The 26415-nt window shown below is 45.5% G+C and overlaps 3 protein-coding genes across 9 annotated transcripts in view; 2 read left to right on the forward strand and 1 right to left on the reverse strand.

Annotated features, from left to right (window-relative positions):
- Window positions 1–778: 778 nt before the first annotated feature.
- On the reverse strand, window positions 779–11676 carry OTUD3 (OTU deubiquitinase 3). 6 transcript variants are annotated; one of them, XR_012632013.1, is made up of 10 exons: window positions 11490–11676; window positions 10626–10774; window positions 9756–9868; window positions 6567–6689; window positions 5795–5920; window positions 5086–5182; window positions 4629–4810; window positions 3845–4283; window positions 3116–3508; window positions 779–993 (listed from the first exon to the last, which is right to left on the reverse strand). XR_012632013.1 is itself a non-coding variant. In XM_074892639.1 (9 exons), exons 1-8 carry the CDS (start codon window positions 11657–11659, stop codon window positions 4107–4109), a joined length of 1137 nt encoding a protein of 378 aa, XP_074748740.1. In that variant the 5' UTR covers window positions 11660–11676; the 3' UTR covers window positions 779–993; window positions 4084–4106. The 6 variants fall into 6 exon arrangements, 3 of the variants coding, with proteins under 3 accessions (XP_074748740.1, XP_074748739.1, XP_074748737.1); XR_012632012.1 differs by having other exon boundaries at window positions 1184–3508; XR_012632011.1 differs by lacking the exon at window positions 3116–3508.
- A 4053-nt stretch (window positions 11677–15729) lies between these two features.
- On the forward strand, window positions 15730–16641 carry RNF186 (ring finger protein 186). The gene has a single exon (XM_074893184.1). It carries the CDS (start codon window positions 15730–15732, stop codon window positions 16639–16641), a length of 912 nt encoding a protein of 303 aa, XP_074749285.1.
- Window positions 16642–21532: 4891 nt separating this feature from the next.
- TMCO4 (transmembrane and coiled-coil domains 4) overlaps window positions 21533–26415 on the forward strand; it is a 41786-nt gene continuing 36903 nt past the window's right edge. For both annotated transcript variants that reach the window (XM_074892633.1, XM_074892634.1), the window contains exons 1-3: window positions 21533–21570; window positions 25026–25210; window positions 25631–25805. In XM_074892633.1, the coding sequence (XP_074748734.1) occupies window positions 25032–25210; window positions 25631–25805 (354 nt within the window). In that variant the 5' untranslated portion in view covers window positions 21533–21570; window positions 25026–25031. The remainder of the gene's footprint in view (window positions 21571–25025; window positions 25211–25630; window positions 25806–26415) is intronic.

Raw genomic sequence — 26415 nt, forward strand, 5'->3', positions numbered from 1 at the left:
ACTCTCTAAAGCCATGGGGGAGCATGGTGGTGGTCTCAGGAGTTTGGGGTGGCTCTTTCTTGCACCCCATCTCCATCAAGTTCTCACAGGGCAGGGAGCTGCAGCCACCTCATCCCTCACCACAGCTGCACAGGATCCACAATTAGCCCTAACGAGCCAGGGCCAGCTGCCCCTCACCTTGACCTCGATGGAGACACCTCTAGTTTTAACACCATCTCCAGAGATGTGTTTAGCACATCTTCAGAGCAGGGGAGGGCCTAAAATAAAGGTGCTTTAAGGGTATTTTCTTTGTTTCACTTCAGCATCAAGGGCTCCTGCCTGACTCCATGAAGTGTTTCATCACAAGCAACACCCCTACCCCTTCCTCACACTTCCTACAGTAAACATGGTATTTTTATAACTCCAAAACACACATTTCTCCTTTTTCTGATTTTCTGGTGCCACCCAAGGGCTTTGGGATGAGAGAGGAGCGAGCTGGGACAGAGCTGATGAAGCCAATGCTGCCCTCTAAGGTTTTGTGCCTGCAAATGGGCTCCACACAGATCAACATGAGCATAAACCATCTCCGTTTTATACAACACTGGAGTACGGATCATTCTTCATGCACCATTTCCCTCTTTTCTGCAATTTCTGAAGCTTGTGAGAGCCAGCAGGTGAACGTACACCCCAGCAGCCAAGTCGCAAACCCAGGAAGGGTTTGGTTGTGCAGACTCATTAATCTGAAAGTTTTGCCCTTTAACCCACAGCGCGCCCCGTACACACAGCTCCACTGCCACAGTTCAGCTGGCACATCTCTGCCACCTTTATTGCACTCAGCATCCAAAAACCAGAGGTTTGGTTTGATAACAGAAGCAGGTGCTCTGCTGAGAGTCCGGAGGCGGAAAGGAGAAGAAAACTCTCGTGTAGTTTCAACAGACTCCAGCAGAAAAGGAATCCGAGAGCACTGCGGATGCGGATATCGCAGATGAGGTGACTTCTGCTGCTGTTCAGGCACTGTAGATGAGGCAAAAAGGCAAAAAATAAACCAAAAGGCAGCCCTCCAAGAAGGAATGAGGTAAACTCAGAAACCGAGGAGCAGAAGCAGAAAAGCCCTCCTATCGACTGATAGGCCAAGACACGCTCATGGGCAGCAGACAAAACCTGGTTAAACGCTTAAAACTTCCAGTTCAGCTGAATCCCTTACCTGGAAGGGCAGGATGTGGTAAAAATAAGTTTGGGGAAGATGACGGTGGTAGATAGGATGCAGGGAAAGCAGCTTTCTACATTGTCCTGCCACGACATCGCCTTGAAGAGGTTGACAGTGACGCTGCCAGTCCAGCAGCAGTCACAGCACACCCCTGGCCCTCTGCCCACTCGTGACCCTCCGAGCTGTGAGTGAGCAGCTCGGAACAAACAGTAATCCTCCTCAAACACCAAGGGAACGTGCAGTGCTTGCTGTCCTATGACTGCACAGTTAGCTCCACCAAAGAGTAAACACGAGCTATGAATCATGTTTCTCTCAGTTTTTGCCTCCCTTCCTCCTGCACGGAAAAAATCCACGACTTGTGTACAAAACAAATTTTCTGCAGAAAAGTGAGCTGCCTGAGGACCATTGCATAAGGATTCCCTAGAAAAAACACACATCGTAAGGGCAGGTGGAAATTTCAACAGCTAAAGGAAAAATCTACAACAGACAAAATGAAAGCTTTAACATCTTTGGATCCAAAATGTTTTTGCAGGTACAAAGCTATCTTGGCAAATATAAGGAGAATTTGACTGGTCTAACAAGACTTAGAAGCCCAGCACAGCAAGAGTGTTTTAATCGTGTTACACCTGGAAATAAAAGCATTTGGAGCCACGTATTTGGTTACAGGTATCCGAGGCCATGAGCCTCTCTCTTTGCTGTTGCAGGCCTGGCCCTGGATGAGGTTAGGCTTTGCAGGTCCCTTCACACCTACAGAAGCTCAGCTTCCTGTCTGCTGGCTGCCGGGTAACTCCCTTCCCAGCTCAACAGGCTCAAAGCAACAATAATTCTCTTATCAGCTCTGGCTCAGGAAGACAAAAAAGTAATTCATTAAGATCAAACATCTTATTCGTAGTGTACAACTGCAAATTCTCGTTATCTTTTCGAACTTGCAGAATCTACCCACCTTTCAAATCAAAATATGGCTGGGCAAGACAGAGGTGACACGTTTACCTGAGCCACCTTGCTATGCCCACTGTCTTCAACCCATCACACCAGTGAAGTGACTTGCACTTTCTCCCCATTAAGCTACGACTTGCCATTGTTTCCACTACTATAAAAGTGACTGTTTCAAGGAAAAAGAATTCCAGTAAGCAACACTCCTATCAACAGGCTATCTAAGGTTGGCATAAAATGGATTTTACCAAAGTAATTTTTCACTTTAAGAATAGTACTGTGAATTGGAGGCTCGTCCATGCTCTTCCTACCTATCAAATACTACTCAGACCTCCCTGTACAGCGGTTACTCACGCCTACCACCAGCACTCAGAGCAGCACTGAACACGTGGCTTCACTGGCCAGACACTACGTCCCACCATAAAGCATAAGAGCTGCTTTGTATTACTTTTTATTTCCACCAAGCTCATTAGAGGAACCAAAGGAACTTCTTCACCAGCATTAAAGCCTGTTCTCTTACACCACCAGTACCTAAAGTAGAACTCCTTTCTTTTTATTCTTCAAATGCTCTTGATAAACAGTAGCAGAGCATATGAAGAAGTACTAGCTCAGATCTTGTCAGTTCAGTCAAAAAAGGCATTTTTATTTCCATGCTGATTTGGAAACTTCAAAGAATTTTTGCATAGAATTTTTTCAAAAGCAACATTCCTTACTTTCAAAAAAATCTATTTTGTCTCTGCACTGGCTGATGAGGTGTCTCCTGTTATCTATTGTGTGTGTAAGTGCACATGTGCTTTCTTCAAGCTTAGCGCTTGATCCAAGTCCAAAAAGCTGAGTGAAGCTGAAACACTGCAAGCCATAAATCGAGGGCCAAGTCCCACAGTCCTTACACTTCAGTCCAAATTCACAATCCTATAGTGGAAAGCACCACAGGATTCAGCCTGTACATACTACCGGTGACCCTACTGAAGAGGAATTCAAGATGAAAAATCCTACCCTGGAAAAAGCTTGATTTATGAAGAGTGAAGCAGGCAGGGTTCCCACTGATCACTGCTGCTTGGAAGCTTGTTCCCAGGACTCTTGATCCTTTGGCTATACTAATTTCCTTTGGAGACTAGCAGTTCCTGGCTTGGACTAAAGCTCTGGAGTAGCCCAGTAACACTCAACAGAAATCTCATGTCTGCTCACGTCACATTTTACAACCTCATTAGACTTCACCAGATGAGATGAATCGGCTCTGCGGTCTCACGAGTCCACTGGTATTACTTTTTTTCTTTTTCTTCTCCCTGCAGGTCTCAACAGCTAGCAAACGAGCTGATCTCAAACTTAAGCAAGCACAGATGTAGCAATCCTGTTCTCCCTTCATGTATTAATCACTTCTGAAACAGCCTGGTGCAACAACACAAGCAGTTCTAGTTAAGATTAAAACTTATCGCTGTATTCTTGCTGGGGAAAAAAGAGGAATCTCATGTTTGATACAGTGTTGGCTGACACACTTTGCTTTCGAAAGGATTCTGGGATTCTGTTCCCTTACTTTATTTAAATAGAAAAAAAAAGCCCCGTGTTCCTGAGTTGAGAATTATTAAGCTTTCCCTGACAGCAAGGTAAAATAAAGTTCCTCCAAGCATAACCAAGTAAAAATCTGCTATTAAGAAAAAATGATCTAAGTACATCAAGAGATCTCAAATCAAAGCTGACACTGCTGTGTGAGGAAAAGGTTCTCACCTTCATCTAACTCCAAAATTATAAAAACAAGTCTCTACGTTTTGTTAAGTGTATACAGCTCTTCTCACACACCGGTTGATGCAGAATTACTGAGTAATTGCTCGTCCCACAATCGAAGAAACAGGAAATTGATGTGTGCTTAGAGATCTCCGCAGAAACGGATTTTAAGATAACAATAGGTGCTTGGCAATTTGCTTAAGGGGAGTTCTGTCGTCATCAGTTTTATTTGCTTTTCTCACCAGAGCACTCTGAACACATTCAGTCATATGTTTAGAGCTGCCATGGCCTTCACCAAGGTGACGTGGTTGTTTGAGTCTGTGTCTCTCCTGCTGCTATCTGCACAGTTACTCCTGTTGGCCAAGACCTTTTGTCGGTGCCTTTCTTCCTGCCGCTTCTTCTTCTCCAGCCGCTGCTGTTCCTTCTTTTGTTTTTTAGATACCTGAAAGGGGAGGATGAAAACACAAAGTTGAGAACGCAAGTTTTCTGCTCATTTGGGGAAAAATAATACGCTGGAAGGGAGACAAAGAGATATCAAAGCAGCTGCCAGGGATTGTTTATTCCAAACTAGTTATCTGGACTTTATTTTGTGCCATTTTGGGAAGGGTGCCACATGTCACTATTAAATGTTTGCCTTCGAGAAGTCACAGCTGTAGCAGCAACAAAATCCGGTAAGTGGAAGCTCTTTTTATTTCAAAGGAGAAGATAATTGCTGATTAAGCAATCCTAAGCATTCCCCTAATCGTTAAAGGGCGTGCAAATCCCCGACAAACCATCCTTCATATACCTTCGGGTTTCTGCTGGCTCGATTCTCTTCATCAGATCTAGCCTGTCCTTTGTTGTTTTCTATTTCACCTTCATGCAAGCTCCGATTTCCAAAGATTCTTGAAGCACTTCCGTTTTCTTCCCGCAGAGTTCTGCTACACAATTTCTCATCTTTGCTCTGGGGATCACGCTGCTCCTCAGCGCCTACCAACAACAAAGGCTTTTCTCAGACACACTCTACCCAGAAGCTGTCTCACCATCAGCCAATTACTTCTTCCAGAATTTCGGGAACAGTGTTTTTTTGAAAGCTGGATTAAATCTGCCCTCATTAATAACCTTCCTGAGCACAGGAAGGCTGAGGTGGCAGCACAGCCAACAGCAAGCTTCAACTGCTGCTGTCCCTGTTGAACTGCTGTTTACGGTGAACATTAACCTCAGTGTCTTTCTGAAGCACCAGGTGACAAACTCCGCGTACTTACCGATTCTTTCCACTTCATTCACTTGAAAGATGGCAAATATTGCAGATTCTATATTGTAGTGTTCCACTTCCAGAATGTGGCTTACTAAATCAGTGTCCTGTCCACAGAGGAGAAAGATAACACTGAAGAGAGTTCAAATCACTGACATACATTCATTTAACAACCATCTGCACCACCAAGAGGGGGTTGCTGTCTGCTTTTATGACCTTTCAATTAGCCTCTATTCCATTTCTGAAAAAGGTGAGGGAGAAAATCTTAAAATCCTGAAGATATCAGAAGAAAGGAATATGCTGTTTCAGCGTAACCATCTCACCCTTGGCCCTTTCTGTTCTGTGCATTTGCACAGTGTGAGCAGCAACCTGCAGGAACCACACAGGCCACCTGGTGACAACAGCAAAGATTCACAGATTATCTAGTCAATTGGGATGCTCAACTACTGACATCCTCAAAGGATTTCAAATCTTACAGAATTTGTTTCAAAGTGGATTTTCTGACAGATTGCGAGACAAACCTTCCAAAATTATTAGGTATCCACACAGAGTACATATTTCATCTGCATTTAAGGGTTGAGTCTAGGATGAACTGCATCCTGATTTATGGCAGTGGTACTGAAATTGTCCAAGATGGGTATTTTTTAGAATTTTTCCCAAGGCTACTTTCATGTATCAAGGCTTGAACATTAAGCACAAAAAGGCTACTCAATACTTACCGAACATCCCGTTGCATTACACACTTTTTGTATAGCGTCTTCCAATTCAACTTCAATCTCACCTTCAGAATCACCCTTCTGTGGCCTCACTTCCTCCTTCTTATTCGAATCATTTTTGCAAAGCATCTGCAAGAAAAGCAAAGCCCAGCAGGTCACACAAGCACGCAGCAATTTCATCGTATACAGCAAAAAAATCTGACATAGTCATAAATGTAATTATTACAGCATACTTTTCTCAAATATCCTGTGTCAAAGCATCTTGGAAATTGTGGAACTTCCATCATCATTGACACTGTTTCCCATGATTCATACACAAACTCTCAAATACTACAAGATCACGCATACCAATAAGCAATCACTGGCTTCTGAAGTGAAGTGAACTTTGAGGACAGCACAGCTTACTCCTTAACACAAAAAAGTGAGATACGAAGAGGACTACTGTATCCAGCTGTCACATTTCTGTCTCTTTCTCCATTCCCTTTGTTTTTGCATTTGAGGTGCACAAGTATGTAATTTAGATGGGGTTGCTTCAAGACCTCCACATTCCACATCACAGCAGATTCAGGACTGATTTCCAGGCCCGTAACATAGACACTTCACAGCCCATCTCAAGAGAGCAGGCAGCACTAGTTACAGCTCTTCTATTCCCAGCATGACACAGGGACCAAACTTTTTTCTCAATCTCAATGAAAATGAGAGAGGAAATCAACTGGTAACATTCATCTCTTATTTATCACCCGCAGCTGACCCAGGTCACTCTGTCATAACCAACCTCCATCTGAAGATACGCTGGAGCTTCAGAATCATCATTGATTCTCCTCACGCTGTCGTAGTGCTCTCCATAACGATATGCAATATGAAGTTCCCTCACGTTGTTTTTGTTTGTGCCCCGAATCTAAATGAAACCAATAAATTGCAAATGAGGATTTGGAATCAAATTCAGCATCATGTTTTTCAAAGTATTAGTTTTTTGAAGCAATGATAAACACTGTGATTGGAAGCAAAGTACGTAGCTCCTGAAGCATCTCTAAACAGGAAGCATTGACCTAATAATCCAGATGTGCTTACAGTAACCATGGAGCTTCTGTCTCAAAGATAATGTCTGAAAACCAGATACACACCACTGGGTCAGTTACATCACAACAAACAAAACAGGGTATGAAAATATTTCAGTGGAAAGCTCAAAACTATTTTCTAAACTTTCCACAGGAGCAATTAGCTTTCTGATCACCTTCCCAGACCCACTTTCAGCGACAGCTCCCCTTCAGGGTACAATGCCTTCTTCCCCTCAAACATGAGGGAAAAAGAGTCCGTTCAAGTTATGATCACAGTGGGGACAGTCACCCAGAGTAAGTTTTGTTCTGCTGTTGGGACAAGATGCTGTTTTAACAGCGAGCAAAGTGGCTATGTTTTGGTCTTAGAAGAAAGACTAATAAAGCCAAACCATGAAATGTATTAACTCCATGCAGGAGCACTGTTAACAACCAAATGTTCCCTCGCTTTGTCAGCACCAAGTAGAGCAGTTTCCGTAGAAAATTCCTGCTCTGAGTATTATCTGTATAATTCCTACCCCAATCACCAGTGTCTCAAACCATTAGCTAAAAGCTACACAGCATTCCAACTCTTGCAAGGAATCCAGAAAATTACACTGCATTTGCAGATCTCCTTTGTTTACCTGTCAAGCCAGAGTTCAAAGATCTGACAGCCTTCCTGGAGAAGATGTAAGTAAACAACAAGAAACACTTGCTTTAGGGCTCCAGAATTTCCCAATCCTTTTACGTCTTTGAATCAGCTTACCCAATTTACAGAATATACACCAAGTCACCTTTCAACCACGTCTGCAGTTTGTGTTGCGCTGATGACTTCAGATTTCAGAGGAGATATTCGCCATTCATTTATTTTACACTTACTCATCTGTAAGTTCTGACTCAACACTCGGTTATACTTAACTCCTGCCTTTTATGCTATTAAGTTATTCAACATGTTGGAACCCCGTAAGATTTATTTCCAACATTTCTCCTCTGGCAGAGCCTAAATAGGTATCTCAAGAGCTTTTGTTAAAGATTATTCTGAAAATTAGCCAATTTAGCACTCAGTAGTGAGGCTTCTTTTTGCATGCTCTTTCCATGGTACACTGGGACTGTAAGTAAAAGATAACTGCAGATTAAAAAAAGGCAAAAACACTGAAAAAAGGTAAGCAGTTATCCAAAAAGCTAAAAAAATAACCTATACATCTGAGCTAACCTGAAGCTCTGCATTTACAGTCACTATCAAAAAAAGATAAAGGGTGTTTAAAGCCCTAAAAAGGCCATGCAGATGCCCACCTCCAAAGAGCTTTAGATTAGGCCAGAGCTTGAGAACAGCTGGAGGTCCTGAACCCTTCCGCTCACATTTTTTCAGTTTAGCTGCAGTGTATACAAACGGTTCTCTTAAAATTAAAGGATCATTCACCATCTGCTTTAGAGCTGGGACCAAAGAGATATTCACACCATCTGCTTTAGAGCATCTTGCTAATCTGCCTCTCTGGAAATGCTCTCTTTGGAATCTAAACTTTCTAAAATTTTGCTGGGGCTCCAAAGCAGAGAGAGGGGGGGGGAAAAAAAAAAAAAGTGTGTCGAAGTATAGAAAATTAAGAAAAAAGGGTGTCCTGGGTTAGTTGAGTCTAGCAACTTCCTAACATTGTCACTATGTTGTGATGCCCTACATACTTTGATGTCCTGATGCATCCTCTGTGTGGGTAGAAGACTCCTTCTGTTACAACTACTAACAGCTCTCTTTACTTACGCCGTTGTCAAGAGCCTAAGACAACCCTTCGCTAACAAGACTGCGCTCAGGCAAAACAGAACCTCATCACAAACTCTGTATTTACAACCCTGGAAAGGTCAATGATTGGGAAAGGGAGTCTGGATATACAAAATACTGAGAAAATTTCAGTACGCTGAGGTATCAGGTTCAAAGCAGTAACAAAACATGAACAGCACTCCCATGAACTCTCCTGCAGGGTCCCTACCTCTGCGCACTCCCGCAGGTCAAGCGGGTGAGTATTTTGGTTAGCTGTCTTACAGCCCGTGGCTGCCATAGAAATAAGAGTTTAAACTTGTTTGGGTTCAGGAATCCACCTGACAGTTTCAAATGCCTTTAAGACACCGCTGACAAACTTTCATCTGGTCTTTGGTCTTTATTGCCCTGTTTAATCTATATACTTCATTGGTTCTGTCTGTAAATTGGAGCCAGGAACAACCCTGACTTGAATACAGGTTCTCACTTGCTTAATGAGCAGACAGAGATGGAGCGTGGACCCATCCCAGTGCGGACTTGCATGGAAAAACAACAAAAAAGAGAGTAGGAGGGACGTGATGGATTACTTGTTCCAGTGTCCCACTGTCAGAGGAAACTATATACACAGTCCTTTCCAACAGCTGATTAAACACCGCCTGAAGGTTTTAAAACTTCTTCCCTCTTCTGCCCAGTCCAGAACCTCATTTCTCCAACTGTCAGAAACCTTCCCATTCCAAATCCCATGCAGAACTGATGGAGCTTCATTCCAACACACTGCAGGGACTGCCCTGCTATACCTTCACTTCCATATTCGTGAACCTTATCACACAGGTTTCCTTAAGCCTGGCTCAAATTCCTATCAGAAAAGTGACTCCATATGTAGCCTGATCTTCAGGAGATAGAAACATACCAATGAAGTTAATATCTTAAAACCAAACTAAACCATGCTGCTCTGTCTCTACATACTCATTTTTCATGCATTCATTGTTTTCTTTCATTCTCTCTCTCCCAAGCTGAAATCTGGACTCTTTTCCCCCAAGGCTGAAAAAGCAAGCACAGGTTTACACCATGCCCAGCTAACTACGACTACTGACTGCTCCCTTTGAATAGATCAGGAAGTTTCAACACTATTTGTATCCATCAGCTAAAAATTAGGCCAAAATATAGAAGTTTTGTTTCTCACCTGCCACAGTGGAGCATTAAGCTGATGAATAACCACATTCATTTGATTGTTTCTTGCAAAGGCCACAATAGCATCGTTGCCAGCAAAGGTACCAGGCTTTGCCAAATTGGTAACTAAAGGAAAAAACATTCAGAAGAGTTGGAAAGCTGGTTTCTGACACTTCCAAAAGCACCGGAGGGATAGCAAGTAACAAAATTTCAACACAAGCCCAAGAAATTCTGGAAAGGAAATCCTGACTGTGAAACACTGACTGCTGAGGCAAGATTCTGGCAGTAACAGAAGTTAATTCATCTTAAACGACCACAGAAACCTCTAAAAAACGCAGTACACCCTTAGATTACGCAAGCCCGTCAGCTTTGTGTTAGTTCAGAAGGAAGAGTGCCATGTACTAAACGACCAAACCGCTTTCATGCATCACCTGCATGGTACTTGGCACATCGTCGAAGCTGTTAGAACAAAGGCTCTATCGGTCTCTGCTTTGGATCTTCTCCTGGGTTACGACGGAACACCAAGCGTCGAGGAGAAAAAGAAACCCGAAGAAATCAGCCACTCAACACCCACCAGTATTCATGGAGAGCTAGATAATTTTTGCAAGTTCCTTTTGAAAACACTGAATTTTAACTCCTTGCCTTTTTTTGCCTCTCTTTCCTTCTCCAAGTTTCTCCTAAACAACTTCCAAGACAAATATAATACAAGTTTAATGGCTCATCTTTCTACAGAAACATAACAGACAGAAATGTAAACTCACTGTTTCTAAAGACTAGAGAGGAGCCCTAACACAGTTCTGGGATGAGGAACTGTTTAGTAATAAGGTGCTCAGATGAGATGTAATCACATTACATAATAACCTCCCTCCTACGGAGACCATACCATGTTTCTCAAAGGGCACATCATCCTCCACAAAAGGCTCAAAATCCTCCCGCTGCTTTATCATGTAATCCACCGTTTCCTGGCGATGTCTGAGGTGGTTCCGCGAGTGCCCCTCAAGCTGGTCTCCCAGGGCCCGAAACAAACAATTGCTGCCGAGAGAGAAACCACAAGTTAGTGTGTCTGAAAGGCTCCTAACAGATACACCATTAAATCAATGATCCTGGCGTAGCAGCGGAAAGAATATGGTGTTAAAGGGAAAGAAAAAGAGAGCTGTGCTCTTTCTGCCCAAGAAGTTCAACACAGATATGAATGTGAAGGAGCACCTATTCCCTGTGCTTTGAATGGCTGCCACTATTAGAAGAGACGCTGGTAAGAACATAAGGTTTTGGGCGAATGCGTCATCATCTCCAGCAGAGTACAAAGTCAAGGGCGGTAGGAGTGCCAGGCCAAACTGTCTTAAACTGACGCTGAGACAAAGGACACAATGCAACCAAGGACAACCCAATGACCTACCAAGCAATTTCTCAGCAGTCACGTCTAACGTCCCTTTCCCCACTACTTATGGACCTTCCCACGCTCCGCTCAGCGGGCCACTGGGGCCCTCAGCCCCCCCGGGGTTCAGGCCTGGGACCAGCAGAGCCCTCAGACCAGCAGGTGACAGGTCAGGGGAGCCCTCAGCCCCGGGGGACACAGGCCCCGCACAACCACAACCCTGATCCCCGTGGAGTACAGGGGGGAAGCCCTCATCCCTGCGGAGCACTGGCCCCCCTCAATCCCGAGGGGAAAGCCCTCGGCCGCGGGGGCCAGGCGGCCCATGGAAGCACCGGCCCCGGGGTTGCCGAGGAGACCCGTCGCGGCGCTCACCCATCGCCCGGCACCTCCCGCAGCTTGAGGCCGAGGGCCCGAAGCTGCCCGGCGAGGCCCCCGCCGCCCGAGCCGGGGCCCGGAGCCGCTCCGGCGGGGAGCTGGCGGGGCCGCCGCGCCTTCCTGGCTCCGGCGGCTGGCCGGGCCCTGGCCGCCTGCTTGCGGGACATCCCCGCCGGGCGGCCGCTGCGCCTGCGCCGCCCCTCACGTGACCGCGGCACCACCGAGAGCGGCGCGCGCGTGGCCAGAGCGCCGCCGCGCCACACCACCCCCCCCTGCCCTCGGGGCGGATTCCTCCAGGAGGAGGAGGAGGAGGAGGAGGAGGAGGAGGAGGAGGAGGAAGGCGAGAGGAGGGGGGTCCCGGGAGGGAAACTGGGACTGGGGGAAGCAGAAGGCTTTAGGGATCAAAGGCAGCGTGGGACCTGCGAAGGGAAAGAGGAGCTGGGAGAAAAGGCAGGGGAGGGTACAAAGAGCAGCACCATAAATCACGAATATTGTCCCAAAAAGCTTCGCCGGAGACTGCCAGATTCCCCGCTTCATTAGCTCCGACTGCTAATTGTCCTCCTCAGGCCCCCCTGGCTCTCCCCGCTGCCCCACCACACCTCCCACCCCTGGGTGCCCTCCCGCGGGTGGGTGCCGGGCGCTGCGCTCGGTTTCTGTTCCGGTTATAAACCTGCACGAGTCGCTCCAGCCTCTGCCTAATCAACACCAAATCAGCTGCGAAAGGAACCGAAAAGGAAATTAAGAAAGAGGGGAGCAGACTGACTACCCGCGAGGTGGCACCACGAGAACGCGGCTGACAGCAGCGACGGGTCGGGAGGAGCGCTGAAACGGCAACAATTAATTAAATGGGATAATGTGTAATAGGCTGAACCTTCGCCTCCGGTTTCCCGGAGCACCGAGGGCAGCTCTGGGCGGCGGAGGGGGGCCGGAGAAAGTGGCACAGCAAGAAGACGGTGACTCGTCCGGAGAACGGCGCTTGGGGAAGATTTCTGCTCTCCTCGTGCTCTGCCATTCCTCCAGTCCTCCCGCAGCAACCAGTTAAAGAAGTCACCCACCGCTAACACCCTCCTGTGCTGCCCCATCGATTCCGTCCCTTTGCTCGGTTTCTCCTTGCCCCGCTTTGCTCTGCAGGTAGCGCGACAGAACCTGCCCGATGCTGTCAGAACTGCTGCGCGTCGGTCACGTTCCTGTCTAATTCCTAGTTCAGAAGGTGCGTCCAAAGGGCTTTGTGATGAACGCTAAGAAAACACTCCAAATTTGGGAACAGACACCGAGGTAACGAAGGAATCGACTCCCTCCACGTGACTATTACAGGCGTGCCACAGAAGCACACCGCAGACTAAGAAGGCAAAATAAAAATCACCAGGTAGGATTCTCCCGTGAGGTGTTTCAGGTCCCATTTATCTGGTCAAATAAACATTTGTTAGTGCCACTTCTCAGGTCAAATAAACATTAGTTAGCAGCCATAAAGCTGTGTCTGAGCACGATCTGCTGTAGCTTTATTTACCACAAGAACAACCTCCTCTTCGACCTCAGCGTAAAAACTTCCCTGTCGCACCTGACGATGTGTTGTAAATCTGAAGGCGACTGCCTGCTGACGGCAGCTCTCTGCTTTGGTGTGACAGAGGAGACAATAAGAGGCTTCACATCAGGACAAATTTTAAGTCGCTTTGCTTTTTTTAAGTTCCTTTTGTCCAGAGCCTCAACAATCTGAAACGCACCTTGAGCACAGGAAGAAGCTCACGGGACTATTAACAGCACCTTCTCGGATGTTTTGAATATTATTGCACTCAAAGCCCTACAGCAAGCGAGGATTTTACCCTGAAATAACACGACTGCTCTAATATCTCCATTTCCTGTCATAAACAAATCCATCTGAGACATTCCATAGAAACACATTTTCTTATGCAAACATACTAAAAGCAAGAAAACAAAATGAGTATATACACTGACTGCAAATGATTAATGAAACAGTCATTAGCCTAAGCAGCATTAAAGGGCTATAGGCAATTCAGTGAGGTACAACCTGCGTGCAAGCCAATGAACATCACTCGTGACACCGAGGACAAAACTGAGTCAAAATTAGGGCAGGTCCTTTGACACTTGCTGGAAAATTTCACCAATGGAGAACAAAAATGAACAGAGATTTTTAACCCAAGGCGACCGATAAAAATTGGGCACAGAGAGAGAGAGAGAGAGACCACAGACTGCCTGAACTGCCCTGCTGAAAACACAGCCCAGGAATTGCACGGTTGCAGCCTCCTGAGCCCCCACACTAGATGACGCTTCCTCCCCTGGGGTCCCTGATCCACGTGGCAGCAAACCGCAGCCCCGGGGAAGCGTGAGGAGCTCTCTGAGGCACAACACACTCCGCTTCCCCTTCCCTCGAGCGAGTTCTCCTCGCTGCTGACGCGCATCTGTAGCAAAACAAGCACACCTCACCACCAGCTCAGTGTTTCCAGCACCTGCAGTCGGAAGGCCAGAAAAAGTCATTGCCACCCACTGCTAGAAGACCGAGCAGAGACGGAGGCATGGATTCATCCCACCTAGTTTTTAACTGAAATATTGAAGTTAGGAGTGTAGTTGCCCCTGCTGGTGTCTGCTCCAGCTTCCCAACATCCGCAAGCCACTTTCATACTGTTCTAATGATGAAGAATCTGTAAATTTTAACACATTTCCATTTTGGACATGGGTACTGACAGACTAAACTTTGAAAGCATTGTAAAAATGGCAGGTCTGTCTTCTGTTTTCCCAGATCTTTTCTTTTTAACAGCATTAACTTACTAATAAAGAGGTATGTGAAACGCAATAGAAAATTCTCCTGTTTTTAAGCATAAATGAGCCTTGCAGTTCACCAGCCCACTTGCAGACATTCTTGCACTTCAACTAGGAGTCCCACTTCTGCACGATCTTCAGGCTCCTAAACTTTTCGGTCACCCAGAAGTCCATCAAACACTGCTACATGCCGTGTCAGCAGAAATACAGCAGAAATACACTTTTATGAACTTTGCTTACAACAAACCTTCTACTATTTCTCAGCAAAGAAGAACAAGCTCTTCTCACCTCATCCCCCCCATCCGCGAGTTCATGAGATTAGAGTCTTCCTGAACTCCCTGTCCTCCTAAATTGCAGTTGTTTCATTTCTTTCTGCTGCTCTTCTGTGGGAGGGAGGGGCAGGTACATGGTACCACAGACAGCTTCAGCATTCAGGTGCACTTGAGGCTACTGACTCGGTACTGTGAGTCTTCTACCGGTAATGCTGACCTAGTCCAGCTTTCCGGGATTAGTGACCGACCCTCCCTCCCTCCCTCCCTCCCTTCCTTCCTTCCTTCCACAGGGTTCGTACTGAGACACCATCTGTGGTTTACCCCTCAGATAAGAAGGTAGAAAAAATTATAGAGACTGAGGGATTTTGTTCAGACTTTTTTTTTCAGATGAGATGAATATTCATAAAACCACATAACTGAAGGGCATGAGGTTGGCCTGGGAACACCAAGAAGATGGTCCTACCATGACACTAACCTGGCTTTTCATTGCCAGATCTCTCTCAAGGACTCTGTGAGACCCTGTGTGACCCTAAGTCATGCTTCAGTTTGCACCTGAAGCCCTCTGATGACCGAAACCAACAGGGATGCTCCTAGCGTAAAAGAGCTGATAATAATCAGACATTCAACCCTCAACATTAATCATCTCAATCTCATTCTCTACTCTGTGCTGTAGGGTAACAGCTCTAGGGTAGTGAGTATTGCTAAAGCAAGAGCAGACTTCCTACCCAGAGCCCTCAAAATTGGTGATACTTACGCTCTAATTAAAGCACTGCATTCAGTACAACAATGTTAAATATTAGATAATTCCTCTGAATCTGTCACTGTCCAGCAAAGCAGTGTTTAGAGACCAATGAAATTGCCTTCAGCAAATAAAGTACTAATTTAGTAATAATGGTAGTGCCTGGCTATCCCAGTGAACGAAGCTGCAGTCTGCTAATGCCATGGGGTCTGCTTCCGGACGGGAATTGCTCAGTGAGATTATCAGCCGTTGTAAAATGTCTTGGCCTCAAAGTTAATGATTAACTCAGGTCCCCATCCCATAAAAACATCATATTGTAAGAGCACAACACGCTTAAAGCTGTCACTAATTTATCATGCATACAACAGGAATAAAGCAACATATAAAAGGAGCCAGAAACTCAGCAAATCCTTCAGCTAAGGGAAGACAAACTGCACCGAGGTTTATCTCCATGGAGAAATCCACTGACAAGCTAAACAGTGAGAACGGATCGACAGCTCCTGGAGTACCAGAGGCTGGAAAGGACAGTCCTGCGCCCACTGCGGAAGGTGCTGCAGAAATGAGCAGAGCAGGACCCCCGACAGAAAACGCTGCAGACACGAAGAGACTGGGATTCACTGAAGAATGTGTTAAAGAAATGGAGAGACCTTCAGGCACAGAGCGAGACAGTCCTGATGCCTTTAAACCAGCGACTTCGGAAGGAGGCTGTCCAAACTCAAAGCCTCTCGTTGTGCTAACGAATGCAAACTCTCCCGAAGTGTGCAGTTTTGAAATGAAGCGCCAGTGTTCAACCACAACATCTCTCGATATGGACTGCCTAGTCTGCTTCAACAAGTACAACATCTACAGAGTACCAAAGCTCCTGGAGTGCCAGCATGCCTTCTGCGCCGTCTGCCTCAAGCTCATCCTCAGAAAAGAAGAGAGTACCTGGATAATCACCTGCCCCCTGTGCAGAAAAGCCACTTTTGTGTCAGGAGGACTCATCCGCACGCTTCAAAATAAAGAAGACATCATGGAGCACTTGGAAAACCCCGATTCAAGTCCTGAGGTACACATCTCTGCCATAAGCAATAGCTGGTCTCAGACCAGCCAAGACGCTTTACGCAGAGATGAAAACGTTCCAGCAGACAACAGACTGGCTATCCAGAGACTCGTGCTGCTCCTGCTGCTTGTGGTGATTCTCACTATCCTCATCCTCCCCTTTATATACTCTGGGCTGGTAAAATGGGTAATTTGTCTCATGCTTACTTTGGGGTTGGTCATGTCTATGGTGCTTTGCTGCACTCCTAAATTCTACTGGAGGTGTAACAGGGACTCACTCACCTCCTGCCGCAAGGAGAGCCACATCACAGCTATTGCCTGAAACAATTAATGTGCGTTGCCGAGAGATATTGGACTGGTCCTGCCAGCAGAGCTGCATGTTAGGCACGCTAGGCAGTTGGTGGACTTTGAAAGCAATCATTCATGTAATAAACTCAACAGGTGGCTGAGCTGGCTCAACAGCGATGCACAGTGTTGTTAAATTTGACTGGAAACATAGTCAAATATTTGTATGTTGATATTTATGAGATAAAAATTATAGGTTTTCCACACAATTTTTATCCCAATCATTTTGTTGTTTTGCTTGTGTCATTTTGCTCTTGCTCGTGTCATCTCCTGATGAGCACTGCAGAACACTGTCTAAAATACCTGAGAGATGATGTCCTCTGAAAATCCCTGGCTGTGGCTGCATTTTCCCACCTCTGAACACACGTACACTTTTTCTTGTGACAACGTGGGGAATAAGACTGCTAAATCAGGGACTGGGTGCCTAGCCTCCATGAAGGAGAGTAGTTTTAACCCAGATTATCGCTTTAATCCCCAAGGTGGGAAGGTGAACTGGGAAAAGGGTATGTCAGTTGGTGCCATCTGATGCGCACCCCACTAGAGAGGGAGAGGCAATATCAACACTCCTAATCTTGAGCCTGTGGCTTGCAAAGGGCAAGGCTCTCCAAGGCTCATGACACTCCAAATTCTCCATGTTATTTAGCACAGAAATAGTTCCTCGCACTCAACTCTGGCTACCTGCACCGCCTCTCTTCTTGCCCTCTGTACATGAAGTATGACATTGCCCGTGGAGATGCCCACAATTGTCCTTCTAAACAGGAATCTGTCAATTGCTATGCCGTACCACATGCGATTATTTTTACATGGGATGTGTCCATTAAAGTTTAATAATGTTAATTGCTCATTGACTTCTGTGTTTCAATTCCTCACTGACAATTAATGTCAAAACATTTCACAGCTTCCTCACTGACAGGAACTACAGCTGAGAAGGCATATTAGGGAATCTGTATAACTGAGTTGGTGAGTAAAGCAAAGTAGTAATGTGTTAGGTTTCTTCCTTTATTTAAAAAAATATTTAGTTGGTAAGAAAATACCCTATAACCCAACTAAAACTAAATTGGAGAAAAAAAAATAGGAGATTGCTTTAGTTAAGTTACATTTTCAAGAGTACCATGGATCTCAGTAGACCTTGGATCAGGCCTGTGGTAAATATTTGTGTTCGATAAGAATGGAAACTGATGTACTCCAGTTGCTCGGTATATAAATATACATAGTGTCTTACCAGCAGATAAAACAGATTAGACTAAGAGGGTAAGGAGCCGTTGTCCTCCTAGAGTCTTGGAAAAAACAGCTCTATTTTCTGCCTAAGAACACAAACCTTCAAGGGAAACAAATGCTTTGGTTTTCTTCATATATTTGGACAGCAACTGGCTTACTGCAGAGTACATATGTAGCAACATTTGCTGATAACCAATCAGAAAAAAGCTTTTTCCTTGGGAAAAGGCAGGTAGTTTTAAATCCAAATATTTTACTGAACTATATTATTCCAGATACAAAGGCCAGACCAGATATTCACCTGTACTGAAAACAATTTCAGAAACTCTTGCCAAGTCTTTCAGCTCTTTCAACTTTCCTGTTGAGTTCCCTTCACCAACACTAGTGGGTGACTGGCACTGTAAAGGTTTGTAATAAATACATTAATATTGGCCTGAACATAGCATGCATGAATGCATCAGAGCAAGCTAGAAGGGTTAGAGGAAAATCATGTGCTAATTGCTATGAACACTGATTTCATTCAAGTGACTAGATAGCAAGGAAGAAACAGACTGTCCTAAAGATAAGATGACAAAGATGAACGGGACTAGAGCCATAAAATAATCCCAATTTAAAAAAACAAAAGATAAAACTTGGGGGAATTTTGCCTAAGAGGGGAAGAGACCAAGCAAGATACCAAATAACACCAACTCCAGAAGGCTCTATAAGTCACACCCATTACTGGTTTGCCATCATCAGTCACGAAACGTGATGAAGATTTTAGAGGCAGTGTCCCTTGTCCTCCGTATCACTCACAGTGGAGCCTGGCCAGCCCATGTGGGCTTGTCAGCACATGGTGTGAACAAATGAAATCAGAGAATGAATGTGAACAGGAAAAATCTAATCATTACCTATCACCCCACCCTTCCAAAAGGGTGTGCTCAATTTTATTACACTAATTTCTACAGTGTCCAGAAAATGACCAAGAGAAAAGGGCTTCCCTCAAGGCAGTACACACCAGTGGGAAGGAAGCAGGCATGCTGTGTGATGGCCAGTGGGAGACTGGCTCTGAAAGAGCCCCTGTGGATCCATGCAGTAAGATCACCTGCCGTGGAAGCCCAGGTTTCCACCCCCCCTGCTTTGTATCAGCACCCTCCAAGCCTCCCTTCAGCAATTCAGCCTTTGTGAGCCGCTACCAACCACCTGATCCAGAGTTCGTGGATGTTGGTGGGAGGCATTAGGTCCTAGAACCGGGTATCTTTGTAACACTGTTGATTCTCATCTGACAAGACAAAGCTTGATGACAATGCAAACCTCTGAAGCAGCAACTAAGTTTATGGAGAAAAGGCCAACAGAACTGTATTCCTATTCCAAAACAGAAAGGATTTGCTTGTGCCCAGTTTTAATTCATGCCAGTCTTTTTGGCAAGAAAGTTTCAGCTCCACATTACCTTGCCCTGCTTACCTCACCCACCTGGCTCCCAGTTCCACACAGTGATAACATATCACACTGTAGCCTGAAAGAGAGAGGTTCATAATGAGAAACGGGCCCAGGCAGCAATATTCAGCTGTACCTGACATACTGCATAAATATCTGAGAACTATGCTTTACAAAGACAGAATCCCATCGAGACATTAAGAGCATGGTAAGACCCAACCGCGGTATTTAAGGATTATAGTCTGTACAGACAGAATCCTGGACCGGATACTTCAAAGGTGTCTTGTTTAACAACGCAAACACACAAACCAATTTTAATTCAAAAATATGCCTGTCCTTTTGTCGTGCTGTGCTCCCACACTGCCCACAGGGCCCTTCCCAAAGCCACAACTTTCCCTATCCCCATCCCTTTCCAGGCTGCTCATCAACAAACAGCAACACCATCGCCCACCACAGTCACTAGTTCCTTACATAAGAGACTGAGACAGGTGCCTGAAAAATTGTGAGTGTAGGTGTTCTAAATTACTGTTAAATGTAGAAGTCTCACTTTATCTACAGAACTTTAAATTATCCATAATTGTGCTGGCTTTGATTACTATTAAACTACATAATGAGATCCCAAGTTTACAACATCTGGTAAAACTCACTCCTAATTGTCATTCCACTCAGCTTATGTTTTGGTCCACTTTTAACAGCTCTTCTGCATTATCACACAGATACAGGCAAAAATAAACGCGGAATAAATAACACTTTTCACACTTCCACATCTCTCAGATTCTGTACAAAGAGAACTTTAGGTCCTCAAACTCAGAACTGTCAAATCTACAAGAAACTAATTTGCAGATCTTGGTTGAGAGCACAGATTTGTGTCCAGGTGACTCCTCCTTGTTGTGAACCATGTGCAAGTTGTCCATTGTGTTGTGCAGTTACCCGAGTCACAGGGTGGAGATACCTTCTGCACCCTTCCTGGGATCACCAGAACTCGCCTTCTGAACTTCAGTGTCACATTTAACGACTATCGATGATGCTGAAATACCATCGGATGTATACATACTATATGTAACATGAGTACTTGTGTGAGTAAACCCGAAGGGGTCTAATATTAGTAGCAAGCAACCAGTACCAGGTATTTGGCCAAATCAAAATCAGCTTTTAAACAAAGCTAGTACCCGCATTTTTTAAAAAACTGATTTATAACTGAGTCCCACATAGCACATTTTAAAGTATAAATTGGTTACCCCAGCTACCAGGCAACCAAAACTAGTTTTGCTTTCATGAAACGTGATCATACAGAAACACTGCTCTCCCTTCCCTGAAAAAAAACGGATTTCTCCAAAAATTACTCTGCATTGGACTTGGGTTCCAGCCTGAGACTGCTCTCAGAGCAAATGCATTTCTTAAAACCCCAAAAGCACAGTGCAAAAGCCTTATGCTCGGGTAGCTGAACTAACTCCAGAGCCTTAGGATTTCTGCAAGGCCAGTTAACCACACTAGAGCAAAGCCTCCCGAGCTGACTGTGCCAGTAACCTCGCTATCACAGGTGACATATGTGCCTGATGAGTGCATATATACACACACATGCACATACTACAGCTTCTGTTCATACGGCTTTGGGATCCCACGCAGGAACACAGCACGAAGTGCAAGATGCCACCAAAGCTTTCATTTTCCTCAGGGTAACCCTCAAAAACACCAACCTGTCCTGCGTGGAGATGACAATGAAGTCTTGGGACAGCAACCTGAGAGCAGCTTCACCAAATGCACATCCCTGCCTCCCTCTGTAGCCGTCCCTCAGAGAGGGCGGAGTTCTCACAGGGGAAAAAGGCTTTAAAGGGAGCAAAAGGGCTGGTACACAGGTAGGCCTAAACCCTGCATAAGCCACTAACGTGGTGGACAAGGCCCAAGACTGCAGATAAAGGTGGGCAGCGAGGAGAGAGCAGCCATATCCATCTCGTGGTGGAGACGGACCTACCAGCCCCGTGAAGGAGCCGGGTAAGGGCCGGCCCGGTGCTGCCCGCCCGCCCTCGCCATCCCCTCAGCCCAGCCGCCCGCCCTCTGCGCTCCGCAAGCTGCGCGCTTCGCTACGCCGATGGCGTAGGGGAGCAGAGGACCGCCCAGCGCAGCGCACCTGCCGTACGCTGGTTGCGTAGTGGCGGCGGGAAGGGCGGGCAGGACCGGGCCGGGCAGGAAGGGGCGGGCGGGAGGCGGCGGAAGGGAGCGCGGCGGCTCCTATTTGAGGCCGGGCCGGGAGCAGCTCGGGTCCGGGCCGAGAGAGGTGGGGAGAGGGGCTGGGGAGGGCTGGGGTGCAGCTCTGCGGGCTGAGGGGGCGAGCGGGCGGGAGCCTCTCCTCAGGCCGCTTCCCTGAAGGGAGGGCTGCGGCGGCGTCCGCCCTGCTGCCGCGGGCTGGTTTCCTCTCCTCAATAGTTGTCGAAAGTGCTACTTTCTGTAAAAAAAAAAAATGGCTGTGTTCTAGCAGCAGAGATTTCAAACACAAAGGACTTGCGATAAAAGTGGATGTCGGCAGCTGGGGAGATGTCGGCCCTCAGAGCTTTCTCAGCTGAGGTGTTTCCTTCACGTTTGTTCCGCTAGTGATTTCTCTCTGCTGGTCACATCCCTGTCCGCAGCTTTGCCCACCTTCTGTGTAACCTCAGTCACTGCTGCTACAAGCATCTGGATTACGCACTCAGTTTTGCAACTACTGAAGCTTTTAGCTTTTCCATGTCCCCGTCCCCTCGGTCTCAGGTCTCTGTTTTATATTTAGCACGCATCTCTCTGGTGGCCATCTGTATCGCATTAACGTGTTTTGTGGCAAGATGCGATTTTATCCAGGACTGAATTAATTGTGTTCCGTGTTGGTAGTTCGTATCTATGGATTAAAAGCAAAGGCTGTGGTGCACCCAGCATGTAAGCACGTGTGTGAGTCTGGAGCCCTGCGTAAGTCCCCAGGAAAACTTATCTGCCCAGATGTTTCCACAGTCACTGTGTCCGATGCTTAACTGCGGTTTGGCCGTGCTGTCCTCTGGTGTGCCTTGGTAAGGGATTTTCTGGCCAGCCCCATTTATATAATTATCTACAGCTACTTCCCTGAAGTTGATGAGATGTCTCATTAACATTTGAGGGTCTCAGGGATTAACGTGTCAGCAATTTGGTTACTTTTGTCATAGTTTAGGGCAAACGCCATGCCAGCATCTCTAATTCTTCCAGCAGTAGGGAGCATGTGTGTATTGTAGAGCTCTAGATCCACAAAAGGATTATCTTTCTGCTTTTCAAATAGGGTTGTGGGATCTGCTATATAAAATACATCACCTCTCAAGAAAACAAAGGGCTCTGTGTGAAAAGTGAGTGCTGGAAGTGATAAAAAATTTCTCTGTCAAGTGACAGTTCAGACTATGGCAATGGTATTGATTGCTGAATCACACTGTTTGAGACAGAGATGTGAATTCCAGTGCCACAAGCTGTAAATAACTTTCTGGATCTATTTCTAGCTCTCAATTCCCTCATCTTGGATTTAGTGGCAAAACTTCTTGGCCCAAGTTTTCTTTACTAAATCGCATGTTGCCATTTTTTTAATGCTGCATGTCTGCAAATCCATTTTTTCCTAGATATTTATGAAGAAATATATACCTATGCTGAGGGACACACATTGAGCGTACTGACTAGAGCACCTTCAGAGCAAAGAAAAATATTTTCAAAAACTTTCTCTGAGTATTCTAGATGCTCAGCATCGTCAATTATTTGTTGTGTAACAGCAATAAATTTGCATGCAAGAAGCCACTGTGGTGTCACTCCATAACTGATCATGTCTTTTATATTATTGGGAAACAAGGTTAAACAGTTGTAATGTTTCTGGGTCCTTCTTAGCTGCTTCACTTTTCATATGAGCCTGTGTTAACAAATCAATAAATCTATCACAGCAGGGAAGGGGGTTTTATTTTCAATGCTGTCTCCTGTAATAAGCTAATAAATCTGTGTCCAGAGGTGAGTAGACATGCCAAGTAATTGTAAAGTTATTGAAACTTGAAGTGTTAGATTATTTCTGGGCAAATTGGTCTGTAAGTCTGGATGTTTTAGAGAGCCTAGCGAGTGATGTGAAATGGATTTTGGGGGTCCAAACGAGGGCTTTGGAGCACCTGAGGTAATAACACAATCTTGGGATTTTGTAAGAAAGTCCTGGAAAGCGTGGAGACGCATCTCGTGCCACCTTCAGCTGCGATTCAGCAAGTGTAAGGGGCTGCCTGTTGAGATTGGTACCGGAGCGGCCCGGCCGGGGCTGGGATTGATCCCAGGCACCCGCTCTTTCCCCAGGGAAGCGTCATCTGGCCCTTCCCTTCTCTGGTTGGTACGGAAATAGCAGTTTATTCCTGCGGACTTTGTGCTCCCATGTTGCTGGAATGTGATGTTTCCATGGAAATGCACCGAGATGCCTTAGACCTGTGTGCTCAAGCCACGGATGGTATCAGGGGGTACGTGTTGTGGGGGGTTGAGCTCTCCCAGGGAGAGAGGTGTGAGTTACGATAACCATTGGCCCCTGAGTGATGAATTTTCCTTGTATTTATACATCAGCAGTTAAATAATGCAAGCCTTGAGAAATACAAATCGCTTCAAATAAATTTCTGAGTGGGAAGGCAAGACAGACACCTTTCCTGGAAGACCATGACAGGCGGCATGCAGATAATAAAGTCTCTAAAAAGAGCTGCTCCTGTGCTGCATTTCTTTCTTCTAGGACTCTAAAATAATCCCATAAATGGTGTCTGCACCCTCTGAGATTCAGTATTTGATTAAATCCTCTACAACAGGTTGTAGTGTCACGGGCTCCTAATTCCTATTTAGCCTCTTTCCTTCCTACAGGATTCAGAAGAAAAGAAACATTTAAATAGGAAGTATATGATGAAATAGGTGATTTGGGCCCCTTTGAAACCAATTGAATCTTAATGAAGTCAGTAGAAATTTCAGGTGAGGTAAGCGAGCTTTGGAGCAGATTGTTACCCACGTTGAATTGTGAAATGAGCTGTTGTCACATCTGCCTGATTTCAGTCATCTTGGTTAGCCGCTTGTATAATCAGGGGGGCTCCCAGGGAGATGTTTTAAGCCATTTACTTGGAAGTGTGCACATCTGTGCTCTAAAAAATAATATTCTGGCCCAGCTCAAGGTCTGGTGTGGTGCAGAGATCTTTTAGGGAAAAAGCAGGGGCAGGTTGTATAGAGGAGGGAATGTTACGAGCAAAGCATAGCAATGTCCATGGGACACATTAAAAGTCCCCATCAAAGGCTGCAGCTGGACTCAACTTTCTTAACGCTGTCAGCAAAATGAACAGAGGAGCAATTTGGGTTGAGGATGAGAGAGGCAAATTATTTCCCAGGCAGCTGTACTGGTCCCTGCACCAGGTGCTGAGCTTTTATTTTACATGTTATTTTTTCAGTAAACATGTGAATGATATGCCTGAACAGAGCTCAGTCTCTTTGCATCTTGAAAAGGACTTCTCCTTTTGCCGTGTGAAGTAGTCGGCTCATTTTGTGCAAAACTTTTGAGAACTGGTGAGCAGAAAGTCTCCTGTTGTCTTCTTTGGTCACAGCACCATGTTGGGGGATACAGGACCTTGACAGGCTTGACTTAATACTGACAGCAAGTGTGACAGTGAAAAATCAAAGGCAATTTGTCTCCTTGCTTCCTGGTTTCCAACTGTTTGTGGTTTATTTTTTTCTTCTGCTTTTTCCTCTTTGAACTTGCAGGTAAAAATGGCTGCAGAAGAGAAATGGAAAGGCTGGGCTTCGAAACAGCGTAGCGGGGCTGAACGGGCAGGTGAAACGGAACCGTGTGTGCTTCTGGGCCGGCGGCTGGGTGAACCGGGAAGATTTGCTTATGCGGCGCTTTGTGGGATATCCCTAGCGTGGCTGTTCCCTGAAAAAGAGCAAAGGTACTACACGGGGTAACAAGGGGTGAGCAAAGGAGGTGGCTTTTGGGTAGCAGCTTGGATGGAGCTGGTATCAGCCTCTGTGTGGGGTCTTCTGAGGTTAGGGGAGTGGAAGATCCTTTTGACGTTTGGCGTTTTCTTAATTATATTGACTTTCTCTCTTACACCTTTAAGACTTTTATACTTCAGCACAAACTGCATCCCTTAATACTGCAGACTTCAAAGCATGTACTGAAGAAAGGCCTAGCTCCATTCAGGTTGCTTGCTTGTTTGTTTAGCCAACTTGTGTAGCCACTCAACTTCTGCTGACTTCTTATGATGCTTTGATTTTTGTGTGAACAGCACCAGATCAACATCTGAAAGCAGGGACCATTCAAAGTTTGCAAAATACCCAGAGCCTTAACTGCTACTGTTGCCTTACAGCTCCTTCAGGACAGAATTCATTGAGGCCTTTGTGAAATGGCTGGACCTGCCCGATGCTGTCTTGCCTGCCATGACAGCATTTGCTAGTGGTTTAGGAGGTGAGGGCACGGAAACTTTTGCCCAGATTTTGCTGAAGGATCCCATCTTGAAAGAAAATCCAGTTGTCATTACCCAAGTAAGTTCATATGCTCCCCTCACCCTTGTTTGCTTTTGCAAAAGAGATTTGTTATACGTGTCTGTCTGCAACTGAAGTTCTGTTTGTACAGTCAGGGAAGTAAAATCAATATTTCTGATATACATATATTTCTGAGTAGCTGTGTGGGTGACTGGCAGTCTCTCTATCCATTAACAGCTCATGGAAGCGATGAACATGAGGCACAGTTACTGTCTGTTGAATTAATGTTTTGTGTCTTTGACACTTTTGCTCTACATAGCAGAGAACTGTCAAACTTTTTACTTTGACTGTATTATTGCAGTGGTTTTGATTCATATGTGCTTTCTGCAGATTTTGATGAAACACTGAACACAATAGACCTGATTCATTTGTTTAAAAGCCCCATCACCATACCTGTAATACAAAACACCTCTATGTACGTGCTCCAAAAAGAACAATTTTCAGAGTCTTTTTTCCAGTGTCAGCTTTGGCCGGAAGGAAAGAAGTTATTGTGACTTTTATTTTCTTTCACTGAGAAGGTGAGACTGGGACAACTCCATAATGATCTCATGTAAAAACTGACATAAAGATAAAAGAGGTGAAGCATTTCGGTGGCGTTCACCTTTGCTGC

Source organism: Strix uralensis, chromosome 23, assembly GCF_047716275.1.
Source record: "Strix uralensis isolate ZFMK-TIS-50842 chromosome 23, bStrUra1, whole genome shotgun sequence".
Lineage (NCBI taxonomy): Eukaryota > Metazoa > Chordata > Aves > Strigiformes > Strigidae > Strix > Strix uralensis.